Source organism: Lissotriton vulgaris, chromosome 4_1 (assembly GCF_964263255.1).
Source record: "Lissotriton vulgaris chromosome 4_1, aLisVul1.2, whole genome shotgun sequence".
In the NCBI taxonomy this organism is placed as follows: Eukaryota; Metazoa; Chordata; class Amphibia; order Caudata; family Salamandridae; genus Lissotriton; species Lissotriton vulgaris.
Window position 1 is genome coordinate 1,472,549,699 of NC_141691.1, and position 23,541 is coordinate 1,472,573,239.

Sequence of the window (23,541 nt, forward strand, 5' to 3'; positions counted from 1 at the left end):
AAAGTACCACCACCTTGTTATTTGACAGAGCCATCTGAATCAAGCTGCCAGAGTGGACAGAAGACCGATCCTTGAATGCTGATGTTGTTCGTGTCAGAGGCACTACTTGAAAGTGCAAAATGAAGCATACGCTGATCGGTGTCAAAGAACCCAGGAAACAGTCTTCGAGGAATGTGACTTGGTCCTGGTCCAGCAGAATTGTAAGCGGAAAACAGACACCCCATTCGCTGACTATTCTCTGAGGGTTGTGACGTGGAAAGGACACGTGGTATTAGCTCATCGTCGGGGGAAGTCCATCACACGAGACTTATCGCACCTTAAGCACCTATCTCTACCATCGTCAGCTCCTGCACTTACGAATGTGGTGATCCCACCTGACAGTCCAGATCAAGCATCTGAACCTGTACTACCGGTGCACGATCAGAGTGCATCTCAACCACCTCATGTCTCTCAATCTGGTTGACTAGTGCGAGCGCCTCAACGACTTATTGAAGAAATATGATGTAACTGTTGTTTGTACTTTTTATTTAACATAGAGTGGAGATGTAGTGTGGTGAGTCTATATGCATTAGGACCCTTTCGGTTCTGGGCGAACTCAACTGAGGAATTATGTAACTTGCTGGGAGGTGTTAAGGTGTGGATATTAATGGTTATGACGTAATCAGAGGGCAGTGTGTGATTGTATGCTGAGGAATAAAGACCTACAATCCAGAGCTCCATATGTGGCGTGTTTATGTGCAAGCTCCCAGGTAGGAGAGGACGCCACAATACTGTTCTGTAAAATACTGGAAATGCCTAATGTGCACTTCATGTTTTTTTGGCAGTCAGGAGAAAGATATTTTTACCTTTGCATGATAAATGAACCAGTATGCTGTTCTTTCAGTAAAGTTTGGATTATAAGGAGCCACAAAAAAGTAGACCTCTAGAGGGGTCAGACAGCCTCGCTATATTGAAGAATTGCAGTATTCTGGTACTTGTAGTGCACATTTCTTACTCTAATATTGGTAAAACATGGGAGTCTTGTTAGGGCGCCACAGTTTTAGTGGCATTCTCAAGTAATTTTCTGAACTGCTGAGTACACACTGGAAATCCTACGTGTATTTCATGCATTTAGGCCATCATGATGAAAGTGTTTAAATGCTTTATTGGTGATAATGCGACCTTACTGTTCCTTTAGTCAATGGGGGAGTGTATTTAGCTGTGCAGGCCCGTTTCCAGGTGGCTAAGGTTACTTCAGCTCTTTCTGGTTACCCGAGGCAGTCCATCATTACTAATTTGCTTGCATCTTACTAAATTAAATTGTATAGATTTTTTGGGTAGGGTGAAGAATTCGGCTGCTAATCTGCGTACAAGCTGTGGAAGAGAATAGCTGGCCTTATGTGGCATTCAAATCCAGGCCTCAATGTGTAGCATCCGTGCTTTGAGATAAAACCAACTATGAATGAATAACATAATTTTATGAACAGAATATTATGTTGTGTATATGTTTTTTTCTTATTTGTTTGTCTCAAAATCTTGTTTATTATTTTATAGGGCACCTGGACTTTTTAACCTGATAGATAGTCTGTGGCCTCCGTTAGCACCTATAAAAATTCATGGTCTGAGTCAAGACAAGATGGAGGTGAGTTTTTAAAGTAATACCAGTCTTTGCTTTGAAATTTACTAGCCTAAAATAGGAGAAACGTGTTAATATTTTATGGTCTCTTTTGTTCATGTAGCACGTATCTCAAAATTAACAATACTGCTGACAACCCCAAAACCATAGTTTTTATCTAATTAGTTCTTAAATTAAGGGCTAGAAATGGGGCACTCATAGCTTGACCTCCATTCTGGGATATTCTCTGATGTTTATGACTAGCAGGGTATGCAGGGTATCACTGTTCATGTGTGGGATCGTGAAAAATGTTTAAAATACACATTTTCTGTATTGAAAAGCTCTGTTCAGATGAAAAAAAAATTACACGGACAGTAAAATGTTTGATCACTGTAAATGCATCAATTAGTCGCTCACTAGTAAAGTAGTTTTTACTAAGCGCACCACTCCAAAAATATTCCTTAAAAAGGTATGCCCTTAGTATAGATTTTCACGTGGAGATTTTGGCATAACAGTGTGAGTTAGGCACTTCGTGTTTTGTTATGCTCTGTAAGCAAAGATTTCCAATACTGTTCGCATTTTTTTGACCGAAAAATATGTTCGACTATCCCATTTTGCTAGAAAGATTTCAGTCCGTAGCCAAATCAAATTATCCTTCAAAGCAACATTCTAGATCTCGTTCATGCTTAAAACACAGAACACTGGATGGGGATACAAACCTATTTTATTGGGATTGTGTATATGCCCCACAGTTTTTTTTTTGTTCTCTTAGCACCGCAGTCCATTATATTTTGCCTTTTCATGAGGTAGCCCAAGAGCTGCATAAAAAATGTGTGTGGGGCGTGGCCTGACTTAGGATCATGGTAGACGTGTGAGCCTGGAGCTCCGCATCAGCCCACGCTTTCTCCTGCTGAACCCGGGGGCCGGGTCGGACCGAACAGCGATAAACTACTCTCCCCGAGCTAGGGCAGTGACTAAGTGCTCTGAGGGTGAATCTACAGCAGCTAAAACCCCTGACGAAAGCGGCTAGCTGAGTCCCCAGGCGCGCCCCCATGGCCTGTGTGAAACAGACTGGGAGGCATGATGACGACGTTCGGCAGCGCCTGACTTAGTGGGCATGGAGGCTGCGTCTGCCTGCCCCGCTTAGCTGGCAGTGACGAATTGAGCTACGAGAGGCACAGCAGAAGACTCTGTGAAATCATGTGGGAGCGTCGGTCCAACGCAGAATCTGAGGGCCGACGCTCGGCCTGCGCCTGAATGAGTGGGCCCCGAGGTGGCGGCGGCCACCTGCCCCACTAAGCCGGAAGCCACATCATCATACCGCGAGGGACACCGTGGATGGCCCGGAGCAACCTGCAGGAGTGGCAGCCCATCAAAGACCCTGGCAGAAGATGGAGAGGAGTGCATGATCCCAGCCTGGCAAGACTGGCAAGCGTGTGAAGGGCGCGCATGAGGTTGAGCCTGGCAGCGGTGAACACAGGCAAGCGGGTGGAAGGTACACCGCCTGCGGTAAGCGGGGACATCACTGAGAAGCTGATTGATGTGAAGGGGACCGACTCAAAGAGGGAAGAGTGAAATGTTGGAGGTCCTGCACCAGATCGCATAGAGGCGTGAAGAGCAGGGTAGTGCCGCAACTGATGAATAGCGCAGGCCCTCGATGCAGGGAAAATACTGCAGGAATAGTGCTGGTGGGCCTGAGGTGTCAGTGAAGATAAAGAGGTGGCATTAACCCGAGCGGCTGAGGATGGTGGCAGAAGTAAGTGCAGCCTAGTAGGCCCAACGGTCATAGCAAGGGCGGAGCCAGGAGCACCACTCAGCTGAGCGGAGGACAAGTCTGTGCGAAGTAAAGGCACCTCCTGAGGCGAATAGGGAAAACAGTGGGGAACTATCTAGCGCGCCACTGGGACTGCTTAGAAAAGAAGGGTGCAGCAGTGTGGGAACAATGTGACAGACCTCATCGCAGAGCCAAAGGCGGCCTAAGATCTATAAACACAGACAAACGCTGATTGAGGTGAGGGCCACAAACCAGCAAGAATCGCCAAAGTACCGGCAGAGGCAAGCCGCAAGCACCCCTCTTACTGGTGATGACACCATGGGCAAACCCAGGAGTAAGTCAGTGGGAGCTCCCCCAGCACAGGAGGAGGGCCCCCTGGCTTCACAACAACAGAACACTCAGCCCCAGCCACCAACAGACCTAGTGCAGCAACAGCTGTCTAAAATATTGGAGGCCATAGCGGATACTAAGTCCACTCTTCACCAAGATATCAATACTGTATCGGTGGGGCTCCTATGTAATGAACACCACAAGTTATCCAAAGGGGTAAAAACGGTGAAAGCAACAATAGTGACCCTGACCCCAGTGCAGACGGCGATGTCGCATCAATTTCATGATCATGGGGAGAGGAGTTGGCCTAACGGTTAGGGTGGTCTACCACAATTCTGGGGACCTGGGTTTCAGTCTCGGCAATGATGCTGAACATCCTGTGATGCAGGGCAAATCACCTAATCTTCCCGTGCCTAACAAAAATGAATGTGTGTCCTCATGTAACGTAACTGGTACCTTGTAAAGCGCTCGGATACCTAATTTGATTCGGGTCAAGTTCGTGCTATATAAAACTCTGCAAAAAAAGTTCTGGACCTCTCGACCAGAATGGACATGCTCGAACTTAGAGGGGAGGAAACAGAAGGCCGCAACAGATGAAATAATATTTGCATAGTGGGCCTGCCTCAAAAGGTAGGAGAAGGAGATATGATCGGCTACCTTGAGACTTGGCTCCAGACAGCAGTTGCACCTGAAGGGCTGTCCACATTTTATACTCTGGAGCGGGCGCACTGTGTCCCTGGGAGGCCCCCAGCCCCAGGTCGCCCCCCACGCCCAGTAGTGGCCAGACTATTGCACTACAAAGACAGAGACCTGCTCCTGCAAAAGGCGAGGTCGGATGGCCCGTTCACGGTGAACAATAGTAAGATTTCCGTATTTCCGGATTGCACGCTGGAAGTGCAAAGAAGGAGAGTGTCCTACCTGGAGGTGAAAAAAAGCCCTACGCGACGATGGGCTCTAATATTCATTAATGTTTCTTGCCCGCCTACGCATAGCTTTCGATGGGCAGTCTCACTTCTGTGAACACCCCAAAATGGCCTGGGACTGGTTTAAAACATACAAAACCGGGAAGCCGATGGAAAATGTCAACCAGCCACAGAGACAACCAGACGGAGGTCAACGGAAAAGACCCAGGAGAAGGCCCTGAAGAGAGAGATTGAAAAGGCCCAGCCGCACGCAAACTGAGAAAGAGAGAGCAGCAGCATTGCAAGAAGTGTCAGACATCATGCATAGTGCGGAAACTCTTTTTGAGGTGGGCTCAGGCTCAGCTAAAGGGACGGAAGGATCGGAGTCTGAAGCCTCTGGAGTCAGAAGTGTGATACTGCCGATAGTCACCCCTGGGACCGCAGATATTATCTAACAAAAAAGTGGCAGGACACTGACCATTGCTGGCTGAGATGGAGGACCCAATGCGGATGACCTCTGTGGAAGCTGACCTGGTCCAGGTGGATTGACTTGGGATGGTGCAAACAAGGGTGAGATGCTGGACTTAGATGGCTGAACCCCACCCCTCCCCCCCCCCCCGACGTGTGGTCCCCAGTGCGGTTGCTGCCCTACAATGGTGGTTAGTGATTGAGACAAGGTTTCGTCAGCTGACCATTGTCGAGCTGCTCTGGGAAAAGGGAGTTGTAAGTTATGGGGAAATTTTGTGTTTTTTTATGTGCCGATGCCTTTCTCGGCTAAGTGTAGGTGGTCAATGAGTCATAGAGGACACCTGGGGAGGGTCGTGGGGAACTGGATGGTGCCAGAATACCACCAGTCATTGAAGTAGACCCAGGTACTGTTTGATTCCTCCCCTGGAAAGTGAGCATAGTGGTATCAATGAATAAAAGATGTACTGTACATAGCTACCTGAGGAGGACGGGGGTTCAGATTGCCTTGCTCCAAGAAACGCATCTAACAGAATGAAATTAAGAAGTTGCACAAACGGTTGAGGAGGCAGATCTATGCCATGAGTTATTCGGCTTTTGCTAGAGGTGTCTTACTATGGATAAGAGCTGGGGTCCCTTCAGAGGTTATTAACACCAAGATAGAGACAGATCGGAGATATGTGTTGTTACATGGGAAACTATGCTTAAGAATATAACCATTAAAAGCATTTATGCCCCAAACTATGACCAGTTAACTTTTCTGAGAAAGCTCTTGGCCCAATTGACAGATTTGCCACCGGAAGTCACAATAATAGGGGAAGATATCAACTACGTGCAAGATGTAACACTAGGCCGCTCGCACCCCCCCTCCCGAGGACACAGCCACACCGCGCGGCAGCAGGTTTTTGAGATTGAAGCGGCCATTGGGGTCTTGTGGACACTTGGAGGGTACAACATGCAACAGACAGGGAATACTCATTCTTCTCCCCCGTGCATCAGCTGCAAACTAGGCTAGATGCATGTCCTTGCTCCACAGACATGACAGAGACAGTCACATATACTGAGTACCTGATCCTATGTGGCGGTTCTGACCTGAGATGCTGGAAGATGGACATTTCAAGGAATCCCTAGGCTCCTGAATCGACACTTACTTTGCCACAAATATGCACTCTGCCTCTACTGGATTAGTGGAATTGGAGGCGTTTAATGTGGTGGTTCATGGACGCTGCCTGAGTCAGTCGGTTGGGGTACAGAGAATTCTATGCAAGGAACTCGATGAGCTAGAGGGGCGCCTCCATGCACTTGACAACAGGCAGAGAATAGACGCAACAGCTCTAGCGGACCTCTCAGACATTAGATCTCAATACAGTGAGGCGATGGGCAGTCTCTGGAAAGTTGACTACAAAGGCTACCTGGACAGAGTACATGACGAAGAGGGTAAATCAGACCAGAAGCACGAGGATCCCATATAACACACATAAGGAATGGGGCAGGCCGGAAGCATCGTTTACAACGCATGCGTTACAACGCGTGTCATTCCAATACATTTTTTACAACGCTAAATCCATTACAATGCATGTGATAACAATGCATGCCATTACAAGGCATTCCCCAAACTAACGCCCCATCGGAGTTAGAATAGTAATTGCGTTTGGGATGGATTATGCGTTGTAATGACATGCGTTGTAACAACATGCGATGTAATAGATTTTGCGTTGTAAAACATTTGTTGTAACGTGTCCTATTCGCAAGAGATTCTCATTGGCAACACTGCAACGTCCAGTTCAAAACGGGGGGTTTGGGGTGCCCAACTTTGAATTTTACTAGCTGGCCTCCCAACTGCAGTGGCTGGCCCAATGGCTGGAGGGAGCCAATGTGGAACGATTGTTCATGGGGGATCTGAGTGCCCACCCCACCCTCTTTTTAGCCAAGATACTGGAACACAAGGTGGTAACACACTGCAAGTCGACCCCGCAGACCACGCCACTATAGTGCTGGAAGAAGAGCCTGGCCAAGCTGCCCGCGACCCCCATATATGTACCATGGCTCCCCCTGGTGGGTCTACCACTTGGAACCCCTTGCCAAATATTTACTTCACAGCAATTGATAGAATGGTATGAAGTGTTTCTCAGGACTGTGAGCAACATCTACCAAGAAAAGACGTTGATCCCCTATGTGGAACTTGTAGAGCAATATGGGTTGCAGGTGGGCCAGTCCCTACATCATAAGGCCCTGGTCTGTACCTTTAGAGAACTATCGGGGGAGGGGAGAGGAACCGGAAACACATCCCTTACTCCATGTATTGCTCACCTTATGAGGGATTGGCCACCAAGTAAAGTGGTTTTACACAACGCTGGTGGAGGCATCGTTGACAACATTGCCCAAGGTCAGGGAACGCTGGGAACAAGCTTTAATCAAACAATTTACAGACCAAGAATGGGAAAGGGTCATGGCATCCCCCAAGTCAATATCACATAACACAAGACTGAAATATATTCAGTTTAATTATGTGCACATGGCATACCTAACCCCAAATAGAAGCAGAATGATACATGGAGGAGAGGTGCAGGAGTGTCCAAGATGTGCCCAACACAATGTGGTCTTTATCCACATGTTCTGGAGCTGCCCAATATTGATCCCCTTCTGGGCTGAAGTAGTTTTGCGACACAGGGAAGAGAATTGAATAACACCGGGGAGGTGTGCCTAGTAGGCCTCCTTCCCCACCTGCCGAAGCGGAAGGTAGGAAACAAAGTTGTCGACTTGGCTATGGGTTTTGCCAAGAGACGAGTAGTGATGGCTTGGAAGGCCAACACGCGAGAACGAATAGAAAGCTGGAAAAGAGATCTTACAAATTGGGCTGAGGCAGTGACGAGGGTACTGCTCAGCGAAGAGGCGAGGGGGTGAGTAAGAAGCCAATAGCAGACCAATGGAGGCAGCTGGTGAGGGCCTGGGAAACCCTAACCATGAAAACGAAGAAACAGAAGATGAGGGAAACATAGAACTCACAGGTAGATCGCCCTACCACGCATAGAGGAGAGGGAAGTATTCAAGTCAGGTAATACATCTTCAACGGGGGAGAACTTTAAAAGATAAATACGCCATAATCAGGACTCCGAGTGGCTGACATGGAGATTAACACAGTCGACACTGCACATCCAGTATGAAACCCACACAAACACCTAGACCCTCCACAGCATAGATTAGCAATGAAGAGACGACTTACGGAAACAGGATAAGCACAAGTTGTAAGGTACAATGTTCTTAGTTAAGTTTATAACAGGCATCTATCAAAATGGAGTACTCATAACCAGGAGTACAGAGCGAGCCGAATTGAGAAAACACAATGTTTGCTAATAATAGGTACAAAAACTTCCGGGAAGACAGAGCTAAATGTAGAAATGTGTAAAATGATGGAAGCTGAACCAAAATGAAGGAAAGTACTGAATCCCTCACGTGAATAATTGATCGAGGATTGGAATGTTTAAACAAAAAAGAGCTGCATAAAAATTGAACATATATGCAACTCCTTCACGTGTTCCGACCTTTATGGTATTTGAGACTCTGCATCCTATGCCTCGTGCATTACCTCAAAGACTGAAGGCCTCATGCAACCTACCCTTTCCAACCCATTGGCCATATGGATCATTATTAGCAGGCAGGGCCAGATAGATAGAGTGCCTTATGCAGGTGCCTTGTTCATTAGCGATACTGCACTATGCGATACTCTATAGGTTCCAACAGGGAAGAAAAAATACAGCCCCTTACTGCTATTACCTCAATACAAGCCCTGCAAGTGATGATGTATAGACATCCTTTCCTATGTAGGTCTTCAGATTAATTCCAGTACTGCTTCTGATTCAAACGTAATCTCTCATTGTAAGAAATTGGGTTATTGGTTGAGGGGTTAGCCTCTCCACTCAGGTAACTCCCAAAATACTTGTCAAGGTGAACCACAAAAGTCACTAAATTAACCCGTGCTTAACCCTCTGGTAGTTTGACACAAAAGCCGTCAGGCTGAATTTAAAGCCACTGTGTATTTACGCATAATAAAGTGAACATGCAACACAAGAAAACTCCCAAACCCATTTTAGAACAAGCATTTGTAATGCAATAGGTCTCACATTTATGAGAGTTTGAGCTATTGGCTTTATAAATGACAATAGCTTAAACTCTCGCTAATGCAAGACCTATTGCATTGCAAATATTTTTTTTTGTAAAAACACACCATGCGGCGCCTGTATTTATTAAGAAAAAAGGTCTTGACTAAGGTCAGACTAAGAAACGGGCCCCTTAAGTTGCTCAGAAACAGCTGCAGCAAGAATATTAACCCACTGAGCTATCTTACCAGCTCTGATACACTTAGGACATAGAAAGAAAGTATATTTAGAGTTATGGAAAAGTCTCCCCTTTTATGCCCAAAATCAAGAAAAAATTTAGGGGATACAGGCAGACTGAGGAGAAAGGTGGACTGCCCCTTTCGTTTGCCTTTTTCGTGGTCAATTTGAAGAGAACAGTATTAGCAAGAGGAGGGTTAGTAGGGCACTACTATACAGGCTTGATGTTTCAATAAGCCTCCACTCCTCGAAGTACTGCAAGCCTTAAATGATATAACGGTATATGCCTCCGAAGAACGCCAAGAAGTATGTGTTTTGCCTCCCTCTGTCCCAATTATGCAACTGCCAACATCGGAGAATTCAGGATGCAAACTAAGTAACTATGAAATGTTCATAAAAAGAAAAACGCTTGTTTTCTGGAGAAGCGCCTAGAAGCGATTTGAGATGCGTCCAAGTGTCTAATGCTTTCCCTATAATCTGCTGTGGTAGTACTGGGCCCCTCAGAGGAGTACATGTGATTAAAATACTATGTGTCATAGTAGGCGCTAAGGGGAACAACAATATTGTTCTGTGTGTTAAGAACCTGCATAGGTAAAACGACCTGTGGGAGACCTGCTCCCTCCCTCTACAAAGTCCATACAAATAGTCCAAGAGCTTCCCCGTCATCTATCGGGGAGGGTGCGGTATTATTGTGAACCACGGACAGCCCCTCAATTTTCTTTGCGAAGCATCTCATGCGTGCACAGAGTCACCGCTTTGACTTAGGTAGGCAAGCCTCCTTTCTGTAGTAGGGGATCTCTGTGTATAGTCATAATCTAGTGAATAGTCCCGCCCATGTGCGTGGACCCCGGCAATCAAAAATAATCTCTTAAGTTGTCAAGAAATGCAGAACTGCAAGACACTTAAGAGAGAATTAAAGACAAATAATGCAGCCTATACACACAGGCTACACTGTCCAGTACTTCAACTAGAAATTCCACAAAAAAAAAACCACACACAACACTGCCTTCCCAGTTTCTTCCATAGAGAAACTTGCCTCCACCAGTAAAATAATTAAACAACAAGGGGTGGCGATGGACAGAGTTTCTGAATTAAGCAGAATACTCTCACCCAGTCAAGAGATCAGGGCTAGATCCAACACTGTTTTTTAGCTCACTGCACCATCCCAGCTCAGATCCTGGCTATATGCAAATTAGCCTGTTCCTGTCCCAGTGCATGATGGGAACAGGGCAAACCAAACTACAAAGCCAATTCTTTCACTGGGAAGGAAACAAGCTTCCGGGGACCGGTTTCTGGCATTACAGCCGTCTTCGGCCCGGCTTGCTTGAATCCTGATGGTGCAATGAGCAAGGGACTCATTTCTGAGTATACCCTTCCACGCTTATGGTGGACAAAATAATTAAACAACAAGGGGTGGTGATGGACAGAGTTTCTGAATTAAGCAGAATACTCTCACCCAGTCAAGAGATCAGGGCTAGATCCAACACCGTTTTTTTAGCTCACTTCACCATCCCAGCTCAGAACCTGGCAATATGCAAATTAGTCTGTTCCTGTCCCAGTGCATGATGGGAACAGGGCAAACCAAACTACAAAGCCAATTCTTTCACTGGGAAGGAAACAAGCTTCCGGGGACCGGTTTCTGGCATTACAGCCGTCTTCGGCCCGGCGTGCTTGAATCCTGATGGTGCAATGGGCCGAAGACGGCTGAAATGCCAGAAACCGCTCCCCGGTAGCTTGTCTCCTTTCTGGTGAAGAATTGGCTTGGTAGTTTAGTCTGCCCTGTTCCCATGTTGCACTGGGCCAGGGACAGACTGATTTGCATATAGCCAGGTTCTGAGCTGGGATGGTGCAGTGAGATAAATAACGGTGATGGATCAAGCCCTGATCTTTGGACTGGGTAAGAGTGGTCTGCCTAATTCAGACACTCTGTTCATCACCACCCCCTTTTCTGAATCGTTTTTGGCCACTATAGGTGTGGCAGGGTATACTCAGACATGAGTCCCTTTCTCACTGCACCATCAGGATTCAAGCAAGCCGGGCCGAAGACGGCTGAAATGCCAGAAACAGGTCCCTGGTAGCTTGTCTCCTTTCTGGTGAAGAATTGGCTTGGTAGTTTAGTCTGCCCTGTTCCCATGATGCACTGGGCCAGGGACAGTCTGATTTGCATATAGCCAGGTTCTGAGCTGGGATGGTGCAGTGAGATAAATAACGGTGATGGATCAAGCCCTGATCTTTGGACTGGATAAGAGTGGTCTGCTTAATTCAGACACTCTGTTCATCACCACCCCCTTTTCTGAATCGTTTTTGGCCACTATAGGTGTGGCAGGGTATACTCAGGCATGAGTCCCTTTCTCACTGCACCATCAGGATTCAAGCAAGCCGGGCCGAAGACGGCTGAAATGCCAGAAACCGGTCCCCGGTAGCTTGTCTCCTTTCTGGTGAAGAATTGGCTTGGTAGTTTAGTCTGCCCTGTTCCCATGATGCACTGGGCCAGGGACAGACTGATTTGCATATAGCCAGGTTCTGAGCTGGGATGGTGCAGTGAGATAAATAACGGTGATGGATCAAGCCCTGATCTTTGGACTGGGTAAGAGTGATCTGCTTAATTCAGACACTCTGTTCATCACCACCCCCTTTTCTGAATCGTTTTTGGCCACTATAGGTGTGGCAGGGAATACTCAGACATGAGTCCCTTTCTCACTGCACCATCAGGATTCAAGCAAGCCGGGCCGAAGACGGCTGAAATGTCAGAAACCGGTCCCCGGTAGCTTGTCTCCTTTCTGGTGAAGAATTGGCTTGGTAGTTTAGTCTGCCCTGTTCCCATGATGCACTGGGCCAGGGACAGACTGATTTGCATATAGCCAGGTTCTGAGCTGGGATGGTGCAGTGAGATAAATAACGGTGATGGATCAAGCCCTGATCTTTGGACTGAGTAAGAGTGGTCTGCTTAATTCAGACACTCTGTTCATCACCACCCCCTTTTCTGAATCGTTTTTGGCCACTGTAGGTGTGGCATGGTATACTCAGACATGAGTCCCTTTCTCACTGCACCATCAGGATTCAAGCAAGCCGGGCCGAAGACGGCTGAAATGCCAGAAACCGGTCCCCGGTAGCTTGTCTCCTTTCTGGTGAAGAATTGGCTTGGTAGTTTAGTCTGCCCTGTTCCCATGATGCACTGGGCCAGGGACAGACTGATTTGCATATAGCCAGGTTCTGAGCTGGGATGGTGCAGTGAGATAAATAACGGTGATGGATCAAGCCCTGATCTTTGGACTGGGTAAGAGTGGTCTGCTTAATTCAGACACCCTGTTCATCACCACCCCCTTTTCTGAATCGTCCACCAGTAAAAAGCCTCTGGAATGATAGAGATGAAGGCATGGACAAACAAGCCCCATAGGCTGCCATTATGTGGCTTACAATAGGATACTGTGCCTTTAAGAAACTTTCCAGGACTTTCTCCCAGTATCCCAGAATGCACAGCAGGTCCCTTTTACTTTCAGTTCTTTTTGAAGGCGTAGCACGCCAGACCTGTAGCATTCTTTACATAAACATCCATCTCCACCGGGGAGGAGGGCGGGCACTTACGACTATAACAGAGATACCCCTACTACAGAACTGGAGTTACAGGACAGAAACTACTCCTTCTGTAGTAGGGGATCTCTGTGTATAGTCATAATCTAGTGAATAGAATGGCAAGCCCATCCCCACACCAAAGCGGCGGTGGAGAGAATGAAAAGTTCAAGGCACTTTCGTGACTTTGCCACAATGACTGCCCCATTGAGAGACCTGATTAAATGAAATGCCAGTTTCTGATGGCCCTCTGAAGGCGACAAAGGGTTCAAAAGGATAAAGCATTCTATTGAAAATGCCAATGAGATGGCTTACTTTGATCCAAAATTGCACACCGAGATTACTGTTGATGCAAACCCAGAACGGCTGGGAGCAATCCTTGCTGAGCGTAATGGACATCCAAATGCGCAGAGACACATTGTGGCGCATGCTAGCCGAAGTCTGTCTGACACAAAATGTACCTTTTCTCATCGGTGAAAAAGAAGAGTCTGCTTTGGTGTGGGCCTGCATCACACTTTAATATGTTTCTTTACTGAAAGCATGTCATAATTGTGACCGACCTCCAAGCACCGGTCATCATATTCGGAAATACCAAAAGCCAATATGCTCCTTCACATTGAGAGGTGGAGTTTGCGTTTACAGGTGTACGATTATACAGTTGTGCATAAATTAGGCAAGAACCTAAACCCTGCAGATTATTTCTCACGAGTACCCTTACATCGGCGCGGCTCGACATCGAAAACAGCTGAAGAGAACATCAACTTAATTGTAAGGTGTAGCACACCAGCGGTCTTATCCTTTAAACAGATTGTGGGTGCTACAAACGCTGATAAAGACATGTTTGCCCTTAAAGACATTATTTGAGTGCAGTCATGGAGACAGTGTTCAATCTCTCAGTGATGATGCTGAATTTCAAAAGTTCCCGAATGTACAGGATGAACTGTCTGCCACTAAAGAAGGCATTGATTTGAGAGGCTCACGGATCATCATACCAAGAAAGCAGGTAATTGAACTTGCTCACGAAGCACATCCTGGGTTTGTCGCCAACTAAAGAGCCCTGAGAGATTGAGTGTGGTTCCCGCACTTGGATGAGCGAGTTGAAAGGGAACTAAAGGAGTGCCACCTATGTAATTGCCTTTCCCCTAAAGTGACCCAGCATCCACTAACCATGTCTGATCTTGCTGCACATACATAGGAAAGAGTGGCGGTTGATTTCTTGCGGCCCCTAGCGAATGGACATTTTCTCATGGTAGTCATTGATGAGTATTCTTGTTTTCCTCTAGTGGAGGAAATGTCATCAACACATGACAACTTATTGAGTGTTTAGACAACATCTTTTCAGTATGCGGAATCCCAGACATCCTTAAATCTGACAACACCCCACCTTTCAGTAGCAAAGAGTTCAAGTAGTTACTAAGTGGACTCAATGTCAAGCACCAAAAAACATACACCCTTGTTTCCCCAATCTAATGGTGTCATAGAACAATTTATGGGCACCCTAAAGAGAGGGATCCAACATGCATCGATGGAGGGAATCTAGCTGAGCTAGGTCTTATGTCAAGTCCTCCATGCCCATCGTTCGACTCCTCACTCCACCACTGCTGAATCCTGCCACCTTGCTGTTTGGGAGAGCAATGAGATTCAAACTAACACAGTGGACCACTGAATGAATTTGGAGTGCTGACGTAGTTCATGCCGCTGACACTGCTCGAAAACATCAAATTAAGACATATGCTGATCAGCGTCTGAGAACTCAGGAACTCGTCTTTGACGAAGGTGAGTGGGTTCTTGTCAAACAAAAACAGAAGCGTAAAACAGATCCTCCATTTGCTGCTTAACCTCTGAGAGTTGTGACGGGCATAGGACATATGATAACGGGGCAACGTCCCGGAAAATCCATCTCAAGGGATTTGTCACATTTCAGACATCTATCTCGCCATTCATCGCCCACTGTAATCCCAGATGGGGCTGCCCCAGATCAAGCCTTGCTCCTGTGCCCTCAGTGTCCATTCAGGGTGCATCTCAGCTACCACAGACTACCCGATCTGGCCGAACAATGAGAGCACCGTGACAACTTATCAGAGAAATGTAAAATGCTGCTGCTGCTTTTTACACCTTTTTATATAATAAGGGGAGAGATGTATAGTCTTAAGACCATGAGTGCCAGGACCCCGCGAAGTCAATGATAGAAATACGTTACCATTTGGAGGGGATATTAACAACTGGGCTGTGAAGTGCTTGCTTTTAACCGTAACTGTATTTACACAGGCCTTAGTACCCATAAGGATTTGTTGATGGTACAGTTATGTATAAAGAAAAATGCATTACATAGGCCCTAGGCCAGTGCATTTCCCACATAGAAACAACTTTTTAAAATGTATTTTTCATTTACGATGCCCATTATTTGAAATGTAGGTACCTGATGGACAGAATATTTTGGGGCTTCTTTATGAGAGGCTTGCGCCCCCAGACCATCACTTTTTTAAACGCTCAGGCAGCACAAGCGTCTCAACCACACCAATGAGGCGGCGCAAAGTCACCCTGCAAGGCTTTGCAATGCCTCATAGATTTGGAGTAAGACAAAGCAACGCAAGTCACTGCGTTGCCTTACTCTGCGTCAAGGAGGTGTTCCATGGGCGTTGTGTGGAAGTTCCCTCGCAACACCCATGGATTTTGATGCTACCCCATATTTACAAAATCAAGTAAACCTGGGCCAGTGCCCCAGCAGAGGTGTGACAAGGAGAAGTGTTTTAAATTTGCAATGCCCATTTTATTCCTGCTACAGATTGTTCAGAATTGTTACCCCCTATCCTTACTGGAGACTCCACCAACCTTGCCACCATCCCCAGAATGACTGACAGAGGACCATCTCGTTTTGCTCAGTCAGGAAGTGCAGGCTGTGTTGGACAAAGGAGCCATCAAGAGGGTGCTGAAGACTTAAAAACAGTTTAATAACATCAAAGGCTTACGGGATCCAGAGACGATGATGGATCGGAAGCGCTGCAACCGAACGACCGTATGTGGACGAGAGCAAACAAAGAAAGAGCTGCATATATGTAAAAAAAGAGCTTGATTCAGAGAACGAGACTCCAGAAATAATGAACACATCTAATCCTTTTGAATAAAGAGTCAAAATGGAAACCAGAAAAAAAAATTGACAGAAAGAGCGAAAGCTGTCTCATAGCCTCTCCGCTCAAAAATCAGACAGCAGAAGTGTCCTACAACAGGAAAACTACAACAGCCCTGAGGAAGACCTTTTTTGTAAATACACAGGTCCAACCCTGAAGGTTAAAACGTGTCGGCACACAACCCCGCCCATTCACCTACCCAGTCACAGCACAAGGTCAAGGGCATCGCTACTGCAGAGTCAACGGAAGTAATAAGAGAATATCAGATCCACCAACGCATAGTGGTATGAACTCTGAGAAGAAATATTAAAGCGTTCTCTGACCTTAACACTCTTCACTTTTTATCTGGACCATAGAAAAGAGAAACTATTGAGGCTAAGTAGTGTATATCCCGATAGATAAGGACTATGTAGTGGGACTATATGACACTAATGTAATGTCATTGTGTAAATGTTTGTTGTTTTGTCATGCACTGTGGATAATTTTTTTCACAACTGTATATTGAGATATTAGTATACATAAGGCTATAGTGTGTAATATGTTTGAAGAATATATATTAAAATAATAACAAAAAGAAAATAATTGTGAAATAAAACCATTTTTCAAAATGAAGGCCTTTTGATTACATATTGCGTATGTTTATGAATTGATAAAAATATATGTTTGCTCACTGATCTATGTGATAAGAAAAATATAAAGAAACGAGTTCATTAGTTGAACACTGAAGGTAGGGAACATTAAGGCCCTGCCTTTGAAAGAAAATTATGAATAAATGGTACAAGAGGTAGTCTATTATAATCAATCAAGAAGGTGCAGGCATCATAAGTAGGAAATGGTTGCTATTCCTGTTACTGGTGCAGAAAAACGGCGAAGCCCTTGGTCATATACTAGATCTTCGCCTTCTCAATGCCTTTCTATGGAAAAAGAAACTCAAGATGTTTACGTAGGCTACCGTGGGCCTCCAGGACTTGTATTTCCACTCCTCATCTTGCAGGTCTACAGGCTTTACCTGCGGTTGATGGTGGTCCGAGAGCATTTCTAGTTTGCTGTGCTCTCCTTTGGCCTCATCAGTGCCCCTTGGGTGTTCAAGAAAGTGATGGCAGTGAGTGCAGTACTTCTGCATAGGCCAGGGGTCCTAGAATTTCCCTACCTCAATAACTGGATGTTGAAGGTGGGCTTGCCCCAGGCAGTTGTCGCCCACCTACAGACTATGGCGGACCTTCTGCCCTTGCTGGGTTTCACTATCAAAGTGGCGAAGTCACACCTGACTCCCTCTCAGACCTTCCCTTTTATCAGAGCCATTCTGGACATGGTACAGCTCCACAACAACCCTCTGGGCTATGATCGTGATGTTTCGACCTGCGTCCCGGATGATTCGGAGGTTGCTGGGATTGATGGCCTCCTGTATCCTGATGGTGAAGCATGCTCAATGGCATATGCAGGCTCTGCAGTGGGATCTGAAGTCCCAGTGTGTGCAACATCAGGGGAATATCTCCAACCTGGCCTAGATATCAGGGGAGATTACAAAAAATCTGCAGTGGTGGTTGACGAACTATGTTTGGACCAGTGGCAGACCCTTCTCCCCTCCCCACCCCAAACTGACAGTGGTAATCGATGCATCACTAGGTTGGGTCAGCCACCTGGTAGTGGTGTATATTATAGGACTTTTGTCTCTGGTGTAATCCCTACTCCACATCAACTTTGTAATACACACTTGATGAGACGAACTTATAGCCAACACGTGTTTCGTCTGTATGGAAATGTCCACAGAGTCTTCATGGCAGAAAATGTATCTTGCATTCCTGTTATCAAAATGATTGAGGCAGGGGCTCACGATCCAAATGTAATCCCAATAATGCAAATTCCTGATACCAGGTAAAGCCCAGGTAAATAGTGTGATAGTGCCACGACGTATGGGAATCACGTACTAACACAAGTAGAAGGTACGTTATTAATAATTGGATGTAGCGTTGTACATAGGCATAATCCAGACACACGGCTCCTGTCCTGAGAGGAGAGTGCTTCTGTTGATGGGATGGTGTCAAACTGTACTATTTTACTGAGTGGTCGTCGGTGCCCACTCAGCTGATGACGGTGGGTGGCCGTCATTCAATACCCTTGAGCACTCGTACTGGTGCACACTTACGTCACATTACTTAGCTCAGTTGTTACCCTTCCACTCTTCTCATTGCATCAGAATCCATATTAGGTTGGACCTCAACACATCAGGAGTAAAAGCCCTCAACCCCCACGGTTGGGCCGAGTAGCCACTGATTGCCCCCTGCCCCTTTAAAAGGGGTTCTTACACCTTCTCACTCACACCAAGCTTCTTTCATAAATTAAGATCACTTATCATCAGGCTGACATCTGACCATGTCAGCCAGATGATAAGCAATCTTAACATAAGAAGCCCCACATCAAATGGCAAATACTCATAGAGTCTTATGACAGAAGTGGATTGGCTCCACCCCACTTAGAATTATATTGTTTATTTTATTGTGTTAATTTTATATAGCGCACACATGTACCTTGCGGGTATCAGAGTGCTTTACAGGTATACAGATAGCAGAGCAATAATAACAGTAACATCATATTCAGGGGAAAATACAGGAAAAAGTAGGTGACCAGAGCGGAAGGGTAGGTTTACATTGTTCAGAGAGCAGAGGAGAAAGACCAATAAGAGGCAGCATTAACATAGTCAAGACAACTGCAGGATCATGTAGTGTCAAGAAAAGTGGGATTAGTGTCAGGAATGAGAAGTCGAAAAAATGATTATTTCGGAATGCCGTAATTATGTGAAAATGGAAGAATCTGGACAAGTATCATAGGCTCAAGGAAGAAATATATCTGTTTAGAAGGAGTGCTGTGACTTCTTTCTTGAAGGATACCTTTGAGGGGTTCAATCAGATTTCAGGGGGTGGAGAGTTCCAAATTCTTAGAGCAATCCCAAAGAAAGAATGGTTGTAGGTTTTCTTTTTTCTGAATCTCTGAGGTTTCTGAAGTAAGGATTTGGAGCTTCTGGATGATCTGGAGCCACCAGAGAATTCTAGTTTCTAGGGGTGTTGAAGTGTAGGGCTTTGTGTGTCATTCAGGTAATTTTTAGCTGGATTCCTACTTCTTGCCAGTTTGGAGATTTCAGATCGGGGTGATGTGGTTATTTCTTTTTAGGTCGAAGCCTGCGTTGCAGCGCATGCGCTGCTGCAGGCAAAGAGATATTGTGAGGAGGGAATTACAGTATGGCGTGAAGCCTCGCCCCTTTTTTCCATTGGCAGGCCTCTCGAAATGGAGGCCTGCTATTGGAAAAAGCTCCTGTTTAGCAGATTTGTCTGCTCTGGATACCGCCTCTCGAGGACTGGGTGACATGACTTACGGTAGCACGACAATATTTCTAGAAATATCGCCATGGCAACCACGAGTCAGGTCACCAGTCCGGGAGGGGCAGGATTCATTATCCCGTTTCCGGCATTTTTTTTTTTTTTGTTGCATTATTGCAGTCATTCCTACACGTTCCTCGGCGGTGGAGGAGGTAGGGGAGAGGTGGTGCTGGTTCTTTTACGATATTGGTTACAGGCCTAATTTACAAATCATCTAATCCTCATGTGCCGAAAAAACGTGCATGACGTTTGGTTCTTTGAAAAGTGCTCTAATGAAAGACAAGACCCTGGATTCTATTTTGGTTACGTGCGGCTCACTCGCATGCAGCATTTCATTTAGAAAAATCACGGCCACACACTTTTCTTATAGCGGGCTCCCCAAACCATTTCTTTCTTGAAAATTACACTTTCATATGCAGCAGCCCGCCATGCTTAATGTTCGAGCCGGCCACTTTCTGCGGCTCGAGCTGGAGCTGCCTCCTTCCCCCGCCCCTCAGGAGAAAGGTTTGCTGCTTGTGCCGCTATTAAGGGCTGCCTGCCTGCCTGCACACGAGCGCGCCCCTCGCCCCAAGGGACTTGTTTTATAACCAACCCAGAGTAACTCTAAAAGAAGTGAATACTTGCTTATGCCATTCCAAAGACAAGACCCTGGATTCTATTCATTTTTCGTGAACGGACCGCCCCAAAATGAACACTCATTCACTGAAAGACCTACGAACTCGCTGCAAATGGCTGCCAAAGCTAATAAAACAGCTTGTCGATAACAGCGTGGTTTCATAAGGATCTTAAAACGTGGAATTAATGTCGATATATCTCATACTTCCCAGCAGTCCAACTTTGTAAACTTGAGTTTTCTATTGAAACCCCCTGGAAACGATGTGATAATAAATGTCCTTTTCCTGTTTCAGCAAGTGGGATTGTTAAAAGCGAAGCGCTGCTGTGTGCATTAGGAAGCTTGACCCCGTGCCACTAGGAAGGTTCCGATCCCAAATGTGTCATTAGCCAAAACATTGAACGTGGCGCAGAGTTAAATATATCTACTATGACACTTAAGGCACGACGAGCGAACGTGAGTTATAAGTACCCGGCCGAAACAAGATACTCGCGGATTGCAAATACCTGTTAGTGTACAGGCAGGAGATGTATCTCGCGGGGTCTTGTGAATCAGCCCCTCAGGATGCCGTCTTGGTCACGCAGCACTGTCTGTCTGTCTGTGTACCAGTGCAAAGTTCCAGGGACATCTGGATCAAAGATGGGAACAAATGGTATAGCTGTTTTCTTCAAAGAACAGCGAACGCAGCACACTTGTATAGTGTTTCGGGCAAGTGGAGTTTTGGGTAGGTGTGCCTTTGTGTTTGTGAGGTTGAACCAAGGTGAAAACTGCACTGTGGTATTTCTCGACTTTTCAGTAAAATGTAACTATTTTTTGAACTACCTGGAGTCAAAAATCCGATTCCCTACCGTGATCAGAGCAAAAGCATCATTTCTGGGGTCGGTCACAAAGCAATCTATGGTTCCTGTGGTGGTATTGCCAAGGGAGTAGGTGATACTAAATTTCTTAAGGTGGGGGATGGTTGGGGGGGCTACAGGGACATTCTTGGGAACTTTCGATTGACCTTCTACAAATTGCCCTTGGTCCGTGAGCCACAGATTCTTAGAAACACTTACAATCCCAGTGCACTCAGGGAAGGGGGAGAGTGGCCGGGGCGTGCTGGCATGGACACCAGTGCAGACTGCACACCACCTAGCACACGATGCCCGGGGAAGCGGCAGGCGCATTAACCTGATTAGCACCTTTATTTCTGGCTGGAGATTACCCAGCGGGTTATATGAATATCTCTACAGCAGGCGCATAATCCGTTGAGCTATTTTACTAATTCTCAAACAAGTGATCGGTATATTTTATATACAGAGAAAGAGAAAGGCCACATCAAGGGGCACTGTCAGCGTCGGATTGGCAAGGCGGGCATTCGGGCATGGGCCGAAGGACCGGTGCCTCAGTGGGCCGTTTTTTTCTCCCCTGTCCCAGTCCACAGAGCGTGGACTAGGAAAGGGGAGAAAAAAAAACGGCCCACAGAGTGCACGGAGACAGACAGAGAAAATGAAAGCAGCCTCGCTGTGCGGCCAGACAGCGATTGTCAGCTGTGGCCTCTCCTTCACCCCTGCCCTCCCAAGCAATCAAGCTGAGGCTGGGCTGGGGAGGGGTGATTGTTTGCAATAATCGGCCTCCCTGGGGGCCAGGTGTTTCTCAGGCCTTTGAGCCATTTGCACCTCGGCCCCCTGGCGCCCATGCTGCCCAGAAACGGTGTTAGTCTTAACACCTCGCCCACAGCCCTTCACATTCAGGGCATAGTGGGCGAGGAAGAATGGGTCATGCTGTGGGGGCCTGGTGATATTTGGAATTTTTTTGTTTCATTTATTTATTTATGCGATTTTATATAGCGCAGACTTTACCCGAAGGTGTCAGAGCGCTTCACACTAGGAACATCAATAATACATGAGGAGAAAATTATAAGTGGACAAATTACAAAAGCAAACGTTAAGTTACATGAATCAAAAGTGACAATAGTGAGCATCCAAAATACAAGAGGAACAAACGATACATTACAGGAGGAAAAAGTGATATGTAGAGGTATAATACTGCAATTAATGGCAGACACTCCAGCACAAAAACAAACGTTACGTAGGCAATGGTGGCACTTGTGCAAGTATCTAAAGCAAACAAAAGTGAGAGGTAGCAAACAGTGTGTTACAAGAGAAAAGTGACGTGTGCAAGTTACAAAAGGGTACCATACACAGGTACAAGGGTAATACTACAGTAAATGGAGAAGTGTGGCTCACTGGTTAGAGCAGGCAGACCCTGAAGCAGAGGTCAGACCCGGGACCAGGGTTCAATTCCCGACGCGGCAGGGTCTTGAGCTCAAATGTCCATGGACTCGATAATTCTCGCTTCGGTGCCTGACCTAATCATGGGTTCACACTATGCAACTCTGTGCATTAAGCTTGCTTAATCTCCACAACGGCCCCCCGCGGCGGGATGCCTGGCTTTCACCTTGGGGATGCCCTGTAGGGGCTATCTCACAGGGAAAAGCCAGGACGGGTTCCCAAGGCAAGCGCGGAGATACCCCTTCGGGGGTCGATTCAGGCGCTATATAAGAAACATAATAATAAATGGTAAATACTCAAACTGCCAGAACACACTGGGAAGGCACTTCCCATGCACCAGCTTAACCTCAGCCTCCCCCCTGGCTACCTGGCTACCTTGGATGATCCAGAAAGCTGTGTTTTGTGCTCCCCTGCCAGGACATTTTCCCAAGGCCTGGAGGGTTGATTAATTTACTAATTGCAGGGGCCTTACCTCTGTTCATGTGCTCCTGAGCTGAAGGTCTGGGGAGGGCTAAGTAGGTTAGTAATAGCAAGGGCTTTGCTGCTTTTCAGGTGCTCCTGTGCTGGAGGGCTGGAATAATTTTGTGACAAAAAGGGGCCTTGCTATTTTTTTTAGTTGCTCAGCATGTAGGCCATTGTCACCTTGGCCCTGTGTCCTGTGCAAGAACAGTATCCTCCCACTTTCATTCCTTGTCTGTGCAAATGGTGTTTCATGAAAGGGCACGCCCCTTGAATGTGCCACGCCCCTTAAATATGGGCCACGCCTCTTGAATGTGGGCCACTTTTTTCGTCAGTGCCCGGGCCGAATGTGTGATCCCAATCCGACCCTGGGCACGGTAACACCACATACTATTTTACAGAACGAGCTAGGCTCAGATCTCTACAGGAGGCGCCTGAACCCACCACGCTGGCCTTCAAGGACGTGAACACATTACTCTGCAGGTTAGAAAGAGATCTCAGCACCATGGGCATAAACCGCTGAACTATCTCACTAGCACTCAAGTGACCTGCTGAGTTCAAACAGACGCAGAGAGTGAGAGATCAGAGCAATAGGTGTGTTAACACCACAAACTATTTTTAGGCCTTAAGCATGTGGCATAGAGCTCTCTGCAGGAGGTGCATGGGCACGCTATTGCAGCATGCGTTTTACCCATTGAGCCCCCGCTGTCGCAGATGCATTAACC

General features: G+C 46.5%; 1 protein-coding gene across 1 annotated transcript in view; it reads left to right on the forward strand.

The window, feature by feature from the left end:
- Nucleotides 1-23,541, forward strand: part of SPIDR (scaffold protein involved in DNA repair) — a 2,344,543-nt gene that overhangs the window by 1,947,300 nt on the left and 373,702 nt on the right. The window contains exon 12 of the mRNA XM_086965726.1: nucleotides 1,534-1,621. Coding sequence (XP_086821852.1) covers nucleotides 1,534-1,621 — 88 coding nt within the window. The remainder of the gene's footprint in view (nucleotides 1-1,533; nucleotides 1,622-23,541) is intronic.